The sequence below is a fragment of the Choloepus didactylus genome, chromosome 20, assembly GCF_015220235.1.
Source record: "Choloepus didactylus isolate mChoDid1 chromosome 20, mChoDid1.pri, whole genome shotgun sequence".
NCBI lineage: Eukaryota > Metazoa > Chordata > Mammalia > Pilosa > Megalonychidae > Choloepus > Choloepus didactylus.
The window spans coordinates 28286575-28300403 of NC_051326.1; the positions used below are offsets into that span (position 1 = coordinate 28286575).

Below are 13829 nucleotides of genomic sequence, written 5' to 3' on the forward strand. Positions count from 1 at the left end.
TTCATGACCCTTGTTCCAGGAGGTTCGGGGCTGAAACAGATACATTGATGGATAACAGAGCCATGGGAAGGTTGAAGTGAATTTTAAAATTTAATTGGAACATGATGAACAGCCCCGGGAACTGGCAGAAAATGCTCCTGTGCTGCTCAGGAGCAGAATAAAGGACTTTACAAGGCAGAGCCATTAAGTATTTAAGTGCCTCCATCTTTTTTACTCTAAAGTCTTGGTAACAAAGCTTGTGCCATGTGGAGAAGACGAAATCTTAAGAGGAGAAAATGATGGGTCTTTCCAAAGTTGCCCGCTTCAAACTCTCATTTTCACAAAGACCAAAAAGGTGAAAGGTGGTAATAAAACTACCAGCTATAAATCCCAAAAGGAACAGCAAGAAAATCCAGCATGGGTACTTTCTAGAAATGATACAATGAAAGATTAAGTCCCACACTGGGAATTAGAAGGGCGTGCCTCTGTCTTTTCACGACCTTGCAGAGATCACCTTTTCGCCTTCCTGCCACATAGGCGACTCACTGAGATCCCAATCCTCCAACACAAAATGCCTGAGATACCCGTTTGATGACTGAACAGGAGGAAAAAAAAAATCTCCTTTTCCCTCTATTTAGTTGAGTTTATGTATTTAAACAAGGAGCCTGTCTTTTGTGCCTATGACCATTATGTTGGGTGAGTAGCTCTAAGTATTTTTCTCAGGGCAGGAATCCTTAAGGCCTGCTCTTCTTGTCTGGGCTTCTTGTTTACACACAACAGACACAGGCTGTTGACAGAAACGTTTAAGTGGCCGTGAAGTCTGGAGCCCAGATGTAATTCACCTGCCAAACTGGATCAAGGGTGAAGGGCAAAGATCGAAGGCCAAAGCGCCTCTCGTTTCTCCTGTGGCGGGCCTAAGTCAACCTTAATGGATAAATTAATAGAAGGAGGCAAATGGCATGGGGAGGGGGCAACTAACCTTGTTAAAGCACAGAAAACACATCAACAGACAGATTCTCCTTTGTTTAAGAGGAGGTGGGATCACAGCTGAGGCCAGCGAGCTCCCCTGGCGCGGGCGGGGCAGTAAGATGCTTAAAGGTCTGGCCTTTCAGCCTGCCCCCGAGGCTCCAGGCAAATAGGACACATTTGCCAAGTTGTGTTTTGGGATTAGAACAGCGCTCCTCTGCCTTCTGATGGCCTTGCCCTGAGAATACCTTCTGACTTCCATAGGGGTGACATTCCCTTCTCCCTGCCAGACCAGTATGTACCACAAATCCCACTGTACAAACCAGTAGCATTTCAGGATCTTTAAACAAGATCCACACTGTACATTCCAAATTCATGAGACAGACTGAAATAGATTAAAAAAACAATAGCACCACTGCCTTTCAGATCTGTTAACACAATTAGCTGTTTGGAAATAGGCACTTCTCTTTAACCAAGTAGAATAAAAATATAGACATCTTACAGATGGCTTACATATTTTTATGTATTTACCCTCAAGCACCACAACCTGTATTTATTGCGCTGCCTCAAAAATCATTTAAGCAAGTTCAAGTTTAACATCCTTGTTCTGTTTTTCTGTCTATGGCCTGAGCACTGCACTTTTGTGCTAACTTTTCTCTCTCTGCACTCCTATTTTGTTTTGCTTTACCCTCGTTCCATTTCATACATATTTCTTAGGCCTTTATTTCATTGTTATGAACAGCTAAACCTCTTCCCTTTCCATCTGTCTCTACCACCTACTTTCATGTTATGGCTCAGGCCCATCTTCCTCCTTTAGGAAAAACTCTATTTACATATTCTCAAATGGTTGTAAAAGAGAGCCATTCTAACTCTCTGTCACTTATTAGTAACGCTGACAGTAAGACTCGTCATTCACTGGAAATAAGTCAAAGGCTTAAGCTTAGATCTACTTGCAAAATGAGGTAACAAATTTAGCATTTGCTTTTACCATCTGTAAGAGTAAGAACATAAAAGACAGTTTTATCTCTTTTTCTTGCCTCTCTCTATAGTTAATAGGTACTTTAAAATAACCTTATCAACAGTTGTCTTATAATGGCATTTTTTAAATTCATTTTTACTGAGATACATTCACATACCATGCAGTCAAAGCATAGATACAATTGTTCACAGAACCATTATATAGTTGTGTTCATCAACAAAATGAAATTTTGAACATTTTCATTACCAAACACACAAAAATAGTAAGAGTAAAAATTAAAAGTGAAAAAGAACAATTAAAGTAAAAAAGAACACTGGGTGCCTTTTTTTCCCCCATTTTTCTACTCATCCATCCATACAACTGGACAAAGGGGAGTGTGGCTCATATGGCTTTCCCAATCACATTGTCTCTCCTCATAAGCTACATTTTTATACAATCATCTTCAAGATTCATGGGTTCTGGGTTGTAGTTTGATAGTTTCAGGTATTTACTGCTAGCTACTCCAATTCACTAGAACCTAAAAAGAGTTGTCTATATTGTGCTTAAGAGTGCCCACCAGAGTGACCTCTCGGCTCCTTTTGGAATCTCTCTGCCACTGTAGCTTATTTCATTTCCTTTCACATCCCCCTTTTGGTCATGATGTTCTCCATCCCACGATGCCAGGTCTAGATTCCTCCCCAGGAGTCATATTCCACGTTGCCAGGGAGATTTACACCCCTGGGTGTCAGATCCCACATAGAGGGGAGGGCAGTGATTTCACCTGCCAAGTTGGCTTAGCTAGAAAGAGAGGGCCACATCTGAGCACAAAGAGAGATTCAGGAGGAGGCCCTTAGGCACAATTATAAGCACGCCTAGCTTCTCCTTTGCAGCAACAGTCTTTTTTTTTTTTTTTTTTAATTAAATTCAGTTTTATTGAAATACATTCACACACCATACAATCATCCATGATATACAATCCACTGTCCACAGTATGATAACATAGTTATGCGTTCATCACCACAATCTATCTCTGAACATTTTCCTTACATCAGAAAGAACAAGAATAAAAAATAAAAGTGAAAAAAAACACCCAAATCATCCACCCATCCCACCCCATTTGTCCTTTAGTTTTTATCCCCATTCCTCCACTCATCCATACACTAGATAAAGGGGGTGTGATCCACAAGGTCTTCACAATCACACTGTAACCCCTTGTAATCTACATTATTATATAATTGTCTTCAGGAGTCCAGACTGCTGGGTTGGAGTTTGGTAGTTTCAGGTATTTACTTCTAACTATTCCAATACATTAAAGCCTAAGAGGTGTTATCTATATAGTGCATAATAATGTCCACCAGAGTGACCTCTCGACTCCATTTGGAATCTCTCAGCCACTGAAAATATTTCGTCTCATTTTGCATCCCCCTTTTGGTCAAGAAGATACTCTCGGTCCCACGATGCCGGGTCCACATTCATCCCCGGGAGTCATACTTGTAGCAACAGTCTTAATGGCATTTCTTTTGGTAAATATTTCTCCTTGTGGAACATATGGTGTCTGTGCTGCAGGGCACAGAGGCTCCTCCCTCCGTGACCCCCCGAGCTGCCCACATCCACATCAAACACAATGGACGCAGAAAGGGTACACAGTGGTCAGACAATTTATTCTACTGAATTTAGATTCAAGTTCAACAAACCATTTTAACAGTAGCAAGATTCAAACATCTAAGAAAAATAATTTACATCACAAGAAAGCAAGCTCACACAGAGTCTACGGGCAATCAGATAAACTTTCATTGCATTGATTCTCAACACCCGTCCATACACAGGAGCAGCAATACGAGGCTGTCAAAATATAGTTATAGGACACCACAACATACCCTAAGATATGTATTCTGACTTTGGATAACACTATTTAAATTTAAAAAAAACAAACAAACAAAAAAACCCACCACACTTAAAGGTGTTCCTTTAATTTTTTATAATTCCTAATTATAAAATACAATTTTAGTAACATAACAAAAAATTGTCCTTGATTGGTCAGATCAGTCATTACTGAAAGGGAAAATTAGTACCATACAAAACAAAACACTGAAATAAATAAATACATAATTTACTTAAAGGTAGTTTCGCTGCATTGCACATTACCACACAAAATTCTAACGCCGAGTTTGCTTGGAAAACACAGATTTCCTTTTGTAGTTTCTTGCTAAGTGATTCATGCTCCTTATAACAAAAACCATTCTATGTAGGCCTGAGTTTAAAAATTAAATATTTGCTAATCCAGAGTTTGACAATCCTTGTGCACAGGTGTGGACAATGGTGGTGTAACAGTGATCTCCTCAGCCTGCAGGGCGGTGAGGCAGATACCCCAGGGAGCCGGCCTGAAGCCACAAGCCCCCAGGTTGGGAAGCACTGCCTAAAGGCAGCAGTGTGTGGGAGAAAATGTGCAAAAGTTGATACAAATCAATGTGCTTTTACCCTCAGGAGGTTTAAAAAGGAGAAACCATACAATATGGCTATAAAACATAAGCATTTATGTAGGCATATTTCTACCAAGATTTAACACAGAACTTTTTCTTTGACAATGCATTCAGCACATTCCAGGTTCAGTTTCTTTTGCTTCTATTACATGCACACAGAGTTTACTTTTTTCTTGGCTGGTCCTTAACTGATATTCATTCTCCTCCTCCTGAATTAAGCTCCTCGCTTGCTTGCCTCTCACCCCAGCATGCACCACGTGAAGAAAGAGTCCATCTTCCCTTCTTTGGTATAGAATGGAGAGATGCTATGTGAGATCTTCTCTGGAACACAATTTGTTGTGGATGCAGACATTTCAATATAACGTAATGACCTTCCTGAATAACACTTTTTTTTTTTTTGGCCATGTCCCCTGATTTGTTAGAAAACTGATCTTGAAAATAATCTAGAAGATAAGTAAAAATCTGTTGCATAAACAAATATTTTAAGATTGACATCTGACCACTTTCTTCTTGGCCATCTTTTTGGGCTCACTCATTGTAACTGCCTTCCTGAATTAAGAGTATGATAGTATTATTTGTAACTTTTCTTGAATCAGATTCTTCTCAGAGATGTCAGCAAACTTTTTCTGTAAAGGGCCACATAAATAAATATTTTAGGCTTTTCAGGCCACATACACTCTTTGTTGCATTTTTTTTTTTTCTTCTTACAGACCTTTAAAAATGTAAACAACATTCTTAACTCATGGGTCTTAAAAATAACAGGTCATGAGTTGGATTTGGCCTACTGGCAATAGTTAGCCAAATCCTGCTCCTGAAAATTCTTTGTCAGGGGAGCACAGGCACTTACCTGTACCAAGTGTATAGTTGTTTGAACCTTAGAACCCTAGTTTGGGGATTCATTTTGGAGAGTGAGATAGCTCCCTACAGCAGGGAGCTTTAGGCCAAGCTTAAAGCAGAGCTCCTCTGTGTTTGTCTCTACTCTGTCCTCTCAAAGTTACAGAGCTGGACCAAAATGGCATCCTTTGTTTAAACAGTGGCTATTTAAAATAGGAAGTTTTAATTAAGGCTATTTAGATCTGTCTATGCTGGCTTGTTCTTTTCTTCATTTTAAAGGCAAAATTACACAGTCAAGGCATTTAAAAAATTTCATTCTACAGGCTAGGGACTTAGCACCCAAATGGCTGTAGAAAAGCTAAAGTGTAAACTTACTTCCTCTTTACCAATAATGCCATCCACAGTCTACAGGGGCAAGCCCTATCTAAGAATTCAAGAAGCACGCCAGCTCACTCCATTTCTGGGGTATCTTACGACCCAGCTCATTTGTGGCTGGTTCTTGATACAGGGGAGTGTTTACAAGAGACTGATGATTTCAATAGCTAGAAACCATGGAGACATATACCCCATGCTCTGGAACAAGACTCTCTATACATTAAATGCTGTAAGACAATTCAGCTTCTCCAATCTTTAGGATGTCTGAGATGCAAATATTCTGCCACTATTTTTTTCATTGTCAGAATATTTATTTTGAAGAAGAATAAGAGATTTGCAATTTTTAAGTCATCAATATATACATAGTATGTCATGTTATTAAATATTTAAGAAAAACTCCAAACGACTTTTTTTTTTTTTTTTTTGCTGAGTCAAGTATGGGTTTTGGAATCTGAAAGTTTTCTCTAATCAAATTTTTTTTTTTTTTAAATAGCAGCTGACGAGTCTCAGAATACACACTGCTACCAACTACATGAATTTATTCTGGAGATTTAAAAATAGCGCGCACACACACATATACACAAAAAGAACTTCACCTAAAAGCTATATGAGAATTCCCAAAGCCTCTAAACTAAATGAATATGTGAAAAACAACTAACATCACATATGCCAGTCCAGTTGTCCTTAGTTTTTTTGATTAAAATGTCAATTTTTTTCTCTTCAAAATGTGAGTTTATTTCCTGTATAGACCCTTATCTTAGTCTGGATTTACAGAGGCATTACCAACACAGCCTCAACTTCAGCAGTTATGAAGAGAATTTTCCAAACTATGCCTGGGTCTACCGAATAAAACTGCTGAGACTACTTTTAATTAAGGGGGAAATTACCAACTTGAAGATGGATGAAACGGGAGCACAATTAAATAAGTGAAAACATTCTGCTAAGAAATAAAGTATGAATGTAAATGGGTTCCAGATCTGGTTTTAATTAACACATAAACCAATGAAACTTTATGAATTTTCCAGTTCTTTCAAAAGTAAAGTGTTCTAAGGCCACTGAAGTGTGAGATAAAGGAAATCTATGGTCATGAAAAGATAATGGTATTGGGGAATTTTCTAAATAAAATGAAATGAAACAGTAAGTTCTGAAGAGTGTGTTTTTTTTTTTTTTTAAAAAGAAAGACCACTGCATTCCCTTATTCTGCTTCCTGAGCATTTGTTCATATGTACACACACAAAGCTCTGGTCAATATTTCACATTTTACAGGTCTCTTCATTATCAGTTTAAAAAACGGTTACTTCCTGGTACCTAATGTTCTCTGTTTTCGATATAAATGGTTTTGAAATTGTAAACTGGCCATGAAAACACATAGTGGCAGACCTGACCAAGAAATAAAAATTAAACATCATCCTCTTTAGGTTAGAATTTTCAAAATGGAGAAAAAAGATGATTATAATTATAGTCAATATGTTTTTTTGGTTCCATTAAAGTATCACTCCTAGATCCTACCTCTACTGATAGAAAGTATCTTTTCTATTTCCCTCTGATATCAAAGTGCATTTGATTAAAAGTTAACATACCTTAAAGAAAAAACAAAAATCTTAGTATTTTTGGCAGAAATCCTATGCAGCAAAAATCAAGTAAATCTCCCCTTTCTTTACTCCTTAATTTAAAGCTGTATTCAAAATGGCTAAATGCAATACTTACAGAGCATCAGGGCTTAAAACCAATGAATTTTGTTTTTGTTTTAAGGAACCAAAAAGGAAAGGAAAAATAAAACCAAATGAGAATAGAGGAGAAACCCTGAGGCAAAAATGGCTTTTCCTTTGGAAAGTCTTCCGGGAGCCTCTAACTCCCAGGTTCATAAGGGACCAGCCGTCTTCTGGGATGGAAGGCCTTCCTCCATCCAGAGGGTGGCAGCCAAGCCATGCCGGAGTGTCCGCCGGTGAATGCGCCGGAGCCGCAGCAGGTAGAGGAGGATGGACAGCAGGACCACCAGGAAGCAGCCGGAGAACAGGTAGTGATTGTAGACAAAGGAGAAGCCCCGCCAGTGAGCATGACTGGCCCGGAAAATCTCCTGCTGGATATCTCTGCCCACATGGAGACAAAAAGCAAGAAAACAGATAAGCCATACCAGACTAATCAGACAAGGAATGGGAGGCAATGAACAGTGCACAGGATACAGGTCAGATGACCTGGTTTAGGACTCAGCACTGCAGCCACAAATGGCAACTTTTTGTAACTGTAATTGTAACCAAGTCTCTGAGACCCGGTTTCCTTACCTCTAAAATCCAGGATAATATGGTTTAACATAGGGTAGTTATAAGTATTACACGAGATAACATGTGAAAGTATATCCATAAATCTGTAGCAGTTATCATCATTTTAATTTGGCTAACAAAAATCAGAGAAATTTTAGAACTGTGTATCAGGTTGTCACCAATGCTCTGTCTGAAACTACTATGAAATCAAATCCCATGTTTGTGATTAAGAACACCCACTGCTTACAATCTTTGCAACTAACCCAGCTAAAAGTATTGCTGGGAGATGCCCAAATAAATGGGAAAAAAATAAACAAGCTAACATCTCACTTGTTAATCAGGACTCTTAACAAGGGATCAAAAGCTAACTATAAACCTGAATGAGGAAAAATTTACATCTTTATTTTCACCAATCTAATCTCTGACTGAAATTTAGTACTTCCTTCAATCATGAATACAGGGGACAAACTATTAAAATATTAGCAGGACCTGTGATGTTGTTACTAGTGAAACACAAATATTTGATGTCACATATGTCTCAAAATACCTTTGGTACTCATAATTACATTAAAATCATAGAAATTACCAGCTCTGCTGCCAGACACTGTTAATTAATGTGTTAATAAAGAAGCACATATATTACTACATCACAAATTTATTTTCTGTAATTTAATAAATGCATTTCAATATAATGGTTTCTTCTATAATCCTATGTAGTTATATTATTATTTAAAAATTGTATTTTGAGAAGGGATCCAAGGCCATAAAGGTTAAAAACATCTGTATTAACTTCTTTGTAAGGGTGCGGGGACAGTTGTGAATAATCAAACACAGGACAGCAGCATTTTATGGGATATGTTAGACTGGGGAAGGGGGAAGTACTAATGGGAAGTGGGGAAGACCAAAGTCAAACTTCTCTGATTTTACAGTTCTGCCTCCAGCCAGATCGAACAATACCACAAACATCCCCAAACCACACGGGGCTGACTCTGTCAAACACTGTTTCCATAATGCATCATAACTGCAGAAAAGCATCTTTTGGATTCTCAAAATAACAGTCATACCTTAAGGGTAAAAAGCGGGTCCTGTAAAGGATTGCTCCTAGGGTCCACTGAACTTCCTTGTCATAAACTTGCAAAGCAGTCTTTAAATTTTTATAATTGACAGGAAATGAAAAGCCCCTATGAAACACTTCAAACATCCAGGCAGATTTGAAGCACTGATACCTACAAAAAAAAAAAAAAAAAAAAAAAAAAAAAAAACACCACAAGCATAAATCAGAATGATTCACTGGTTGAAATGACACTATACACAGAGATGGTCTTTCATGCTAGCCAGCACTGGGGCAAAATCTTCATTAGGCCAACTCTCTGATCAGCCAAACCAACTGTATGTATTTCAAGTTGATTAACTTGGTTTATGCCACTTACCCTACAACATGAAGTTGCTCATGTGTAAAAATCAATTAGCTCATGACACTTGGGCTCTGTATAATTCAATACACTGTCCATGACAGGCATTCCATCGCTTATTCATTGAATAAATACCGAGCAAGTTCTAACCTTTCTGACCTGAGTGTCTTTATTATGAAATGAGAGGGTAGGAATTGATTATTTGTAAGGTTCTTTTCCACTATAATATTTCGGGACTAAATATTCATTAGAAGCTTACTATTTAAAAAGCACTGTGCTAAGCAGGTATACATGATATAATAAATAACAGGATATAGTCACTGTTCTTAAGTGACTTATCATGAAAGGGGATTTTTAAAAAGCAACAAGTTACTCTAAAAGCAGAATATGATAAATGCCATTAGAGCAGCATGATCAGTGCTAGGGACACTCAAAAAGAGGGGGATGACTTCTGGTTGAGTGGACAGAGAAGACTGGAAAGTATCAGCATCTGACCTGACTTTGAAGTCTGGAAGGAATTTAACAAGCAAAGGTATGAAAAAGGGAACTTCAGGTGGAAGGAAGAGCGAAACTGAGCAAGGCAATATAGGATATTTGAAACAAATATTTGTCCAGTTTGAAAGGAACCCAAGAGTATACGAAAAGGTACAGAGATTGACAAGGATAAAAAGGTAGATTGGGGTCCAGGTGAGGTAAGCCAACAGGCCCAATACTGAATTAATGGTTTAGAAACACCCTGGCTTGCTTGCCCTTAAGAAGATCGTTGCTGCCAACAAGAGGCTAAGTCTACTTATAATGGTGCCTAAGAGTCACCCATAGAGAATCTCTTTTGTTGCTCAGATGTGGCCTCTCTCTAAGCCTACTTGGCAGGTAAACTCACTGCCCTCCCTCCTACATGGGACATGACTTCCAGGGGTGTAAATCTCCCTGGCAATGTGGGACATGACTACATGGGATTGAGAAAGCCTTCCTGACCAAAGTGGGAAGAGAAATGAAACAAAATAAAGTTTCAGTGGCTGAGAGATCTCAAATGGAGCAGAGAGGTCATTCCGGAGGCTATTCTTATGCATTATATAGATACCCCTTTTCAGTTTTTAGGGTACTAGAATAGTTAGAAGGAAATACCTGAAACTATTGAAGTGCAATCCAGTATCCTTGATTCTTGAAGACGATCATATAACTATATAGCTTATATGATGTGACTGTGTGATTATGAAAACTTTGTGGCCACACTCCCTTTATCCAGTGAATGGACAAATGAATATAAAAAAGAGGGACAGAAATAAATGAATAATGGGGGTGGGGGTGGGGGTTGGGATGTTTGGGGTGTTCTTTACTTGTATTTTTATTCTTATTTTTTTGGAGTAATGAAAATGCTCAAAAATTGACTGTGGTGATGAATGCACAACTATGTGATGATACTATGAACAACTGATTGTACACTTTGGATGACTGTATGGTATGTGAATATATCCCAATAAAATTGCATTAAAAAAAAACACCACCCTGGCCTGATCATCCACTACTTACTTCAGCCTATGGAGGTCAGCATGAGAGGCATACAGTCCTCGGTCAAAGCGTTCCCGTAAGATTGACCACTTGGTTGAACAATAATCCTGAAAAAAGATTTACCCCACATAAAACATTAGTAAAGGTTTATTAAAACTATTTTTAATTTTTAAAAAGGTATACTAAATCTATATTCATAGCAAGAATATCCTTCCAAGTAAGAAACATAATTTTAATTTATATGTTTGTGCAATGAATTTAAGACACACACTTAGAGAATACTTAATGATTAACAATTATAATGCTTGTTCTTTGTCTTAAAATTCTGCCACACCTATTGTTAAAAAAGAATTTCACTGCTCACAACCAACCTCTTTAAATCTGTTCAGTTTCTCTCTCCATGATTCCAAGTACACGCATAAAATTTTGGAAAAGTGAAGCAATATTTTAGTTAGTTCAAACGGTGTACCTCTCCTGTGCCAGACACAACACAGGTACTGGGAATACAAAGATGATTACAAAAGGCTTTATCTTTAAGAGACGTGAAAGAGGTACCACCTTTTATCGAAGTTACTTACTTGTAATATTAATAGCTAACATTTATTGAGCACTGTACCAGAATCTGTGTTGTTTTTTTCTGAATTCAGTACTTAAAACAACTCCTAGACATAGTACTATTAAAATCTCTACTTGAAAGATAAAGACAATGAGGCCCAGAGAGATGGATGAAATCTGCCCAGAGTATGCAAAAGGGAACAGTGCTTAGCCTGGAGTGAGAGGGTAGGACAGACACTGCAGGCAGAAGAAACATCATGAACAAAGACACAGATGAGAAATAGCATAGAGTGTGAGGGAAACTAATAGCTGTTTGATATGATTAGAGTATACAGTGTTAGACAGGGAAATGAGGCTACAGAAGTAAGTAGTACATGCTAAGTCATTTGGAATTTATTCTGTAAGCAATAGGAGGCCATTAAAGATTTTAAACAGGAGAGCAAGGTGACTGCCCTTGCATTTCAGACAAAGCCCTTTGGGAGCAGTGTGGAAGATGAATGATGGAGAAAATACCAGACAGGAGACGCCCAGGTGCAAGAAGAACAATCAGCAGGCTCCTGCAATAGTGCAGGTGGCAGCCAGAAAGCCTGGACTAGGATAATGACAGTGGATAGAAAGTATGGATGGGTTTGAGAAATATTTATGAAAAAAATATTATGCTTAATGACGGATCATATGGAGGTATAAAGGCAGAGGTGACTGACTGATATGAAGAAATCGATAACTTCTAAGTTTTCAGGGAGGACTGGATAGTTAGAGATGCCACTAACCGAGACAGCACAATAGGAAAAGAAACAGAATGGGGAGAAGATGGAGGGTATGATTTGAGATCTAGCAGGTGACTGGACAGAGATGAGGCCTGGAGTCTCTTCCTGAGATGCAGCAGCAAACCATGAGCATGAACGAGACTATCAAAGGACCTGAAGGTGAGAGGGCCAAGGGTGGAACTCTGCATCAAAGAGCATGAAGAAGGGACACCCTTGAAAGAAACTGAGAAAAAATTGTCAGAAACGCAGGGAGGAACAAAGGACTAGGAGTATTCTGGCCACTAAGGGAGTAGGAAGGCTAGAATGAATATTGTCAGAGGTAGCAGAGAAGAATAATATAAGATGGAGGTCACTGATGACCACGGTAGTGGTAAGCAGAAGTCGGCTTACAGTGCACTTTTGACTTCTGCTATGACTATTTCCTTCCCCCAACTGAAGGAAAAAGGATTCCCAACATGGTGCACTACAACCATCCACACTCCATCTTTCTCTTCACACAGGCCTCCAAATGTGAAAAAAAGGACATAAACTGTCATTGTCCACAGCAGTCTCTCAAAAGCATGGAGTAGATGTTTCTTTGAAGGTTACCTTTGCAGCTTTAGTAAATTTAGCAGCATTGTAGTCTCCTCCCATTCTTAACACATCCTCAGTGCAATAGTAGAATTCAGAAAAGCCATAGAATTCACTGTTCGGGTAGTGAATTGGGGGCTGGTAGACACCATTCAGCGAAGTTTGTGTCTCATTTGTTCTATTCATGAAGGGCTGGATAGTCCCTCGACACAGGTCAAAGTCTCCTGTTCCCCGTAGGTACATGGTCTGTCCATTCTGTTGGATTTCATCTTTAATGCCTAGAGGTAAGCAGGGGTCCAGGTATGGAGTATCAGGAGTCAGACCCATCTGTGTATCCAGGAGTCTACAGGACAAAAAGAAACTCGGTCATAGGACCTATAGAAAATTGTTTCAGAGAAGCAGCTGCTGGTCACTGTTTCTCAAAATAAGCTCTGTGGAACCCAAGTCCTGCAAGATGGTCTGTGGGAAAACTAAAGGGTTCCAATATCAAGTAAGTTAGGAAATTTGTACTTGATCTCCTCTTGGAGATTCATGATACACATCAGCACACAGAGTCCAGTTAAACAAATTACCAAATGCCTTCCCTTCCCTTTGCACCACATATTGATGCTCACAGCCTGCTGAGTGTTCACGGTTAGTCAAGCCTCTCCAGTCCCTTCACTGCAGTTGAGTGCCTACGAAATATGTTGTTCCCAAACTCATTTTGCCACTAGTGCTTGTTATTTTAATTATGTGCAAAAAGATGAAATGTGATTATTAAAAGAAGGTAACTGGTTCTATGAAAACTAGGTTAGGTGCTTTAGAAAAATACGATAAAGGCAAGTTGCTAGAAAACTGTTGTCAAATTAGATGTGGGCAAGATTTAAAAACATGAAAAACTCATAAAAATCTAGAAGGATTTGGTATTAAATTGCTTCACAAATGTCTTTAAGTCCTTAGTCTTCTTTAAAGAAACCCAAACTGACATCTAGATGAGTAGGTGCAGTGCATGCAGGAGGAATGATGGAAAACTATAATGAGTGCAAGCGTCCTAAGAAAAGGCCTTAGTGTGAAGCAAAACAGATGGAAATGCAAGTATATTTATAAGTTAAAATACAATGTTTAATGTTTGAGTCTATTTGTATGATTCTATGTTTTAGTTTTTTTTTTAAATCAAGTATCGG

The 13829-nt window shown here is 38.5% G+C and overlaps 1 protein-coding gene across 4 annotated transcripts in view; it reads right to left on the bottom strand.

Moving 5' to 3' along the window:
- Positions 1–3543: 3543 nt before the first annotated feature.
- The window catches only part of ENTPD4 (ectonucleoside triphosphate diphosphohydrolase 4), a 41158-nt gene continuing 30872 nt past the window's right edge, over positions 3544–13829 (bottom strand). For all 4 annotated transcript variants that reach the window (XM_037813075.1, XM_037813072.1, XM_037813073.1 and 1 more), the window contains 4 exons: positions 12685–13009; positions 10796–10881; positions 8918–9079; positions 3544–7682 (listed from right to left, as the gene is read on the bottom strand). In XM_037813075.1, the coding sequence (XP_037669003.1) occupies positions 7454–7682; positions 8918–9079; positions 10796–10881; positions 12685–13009 (802 nt within the window). In that variant the 3' untranslated portion in view covers positions 3544–7453. The remainder of the gene's footprint in view (positions 7683–8917; positions 9080–10795; positions 10882–12684; positions 13010–13829) is intronic.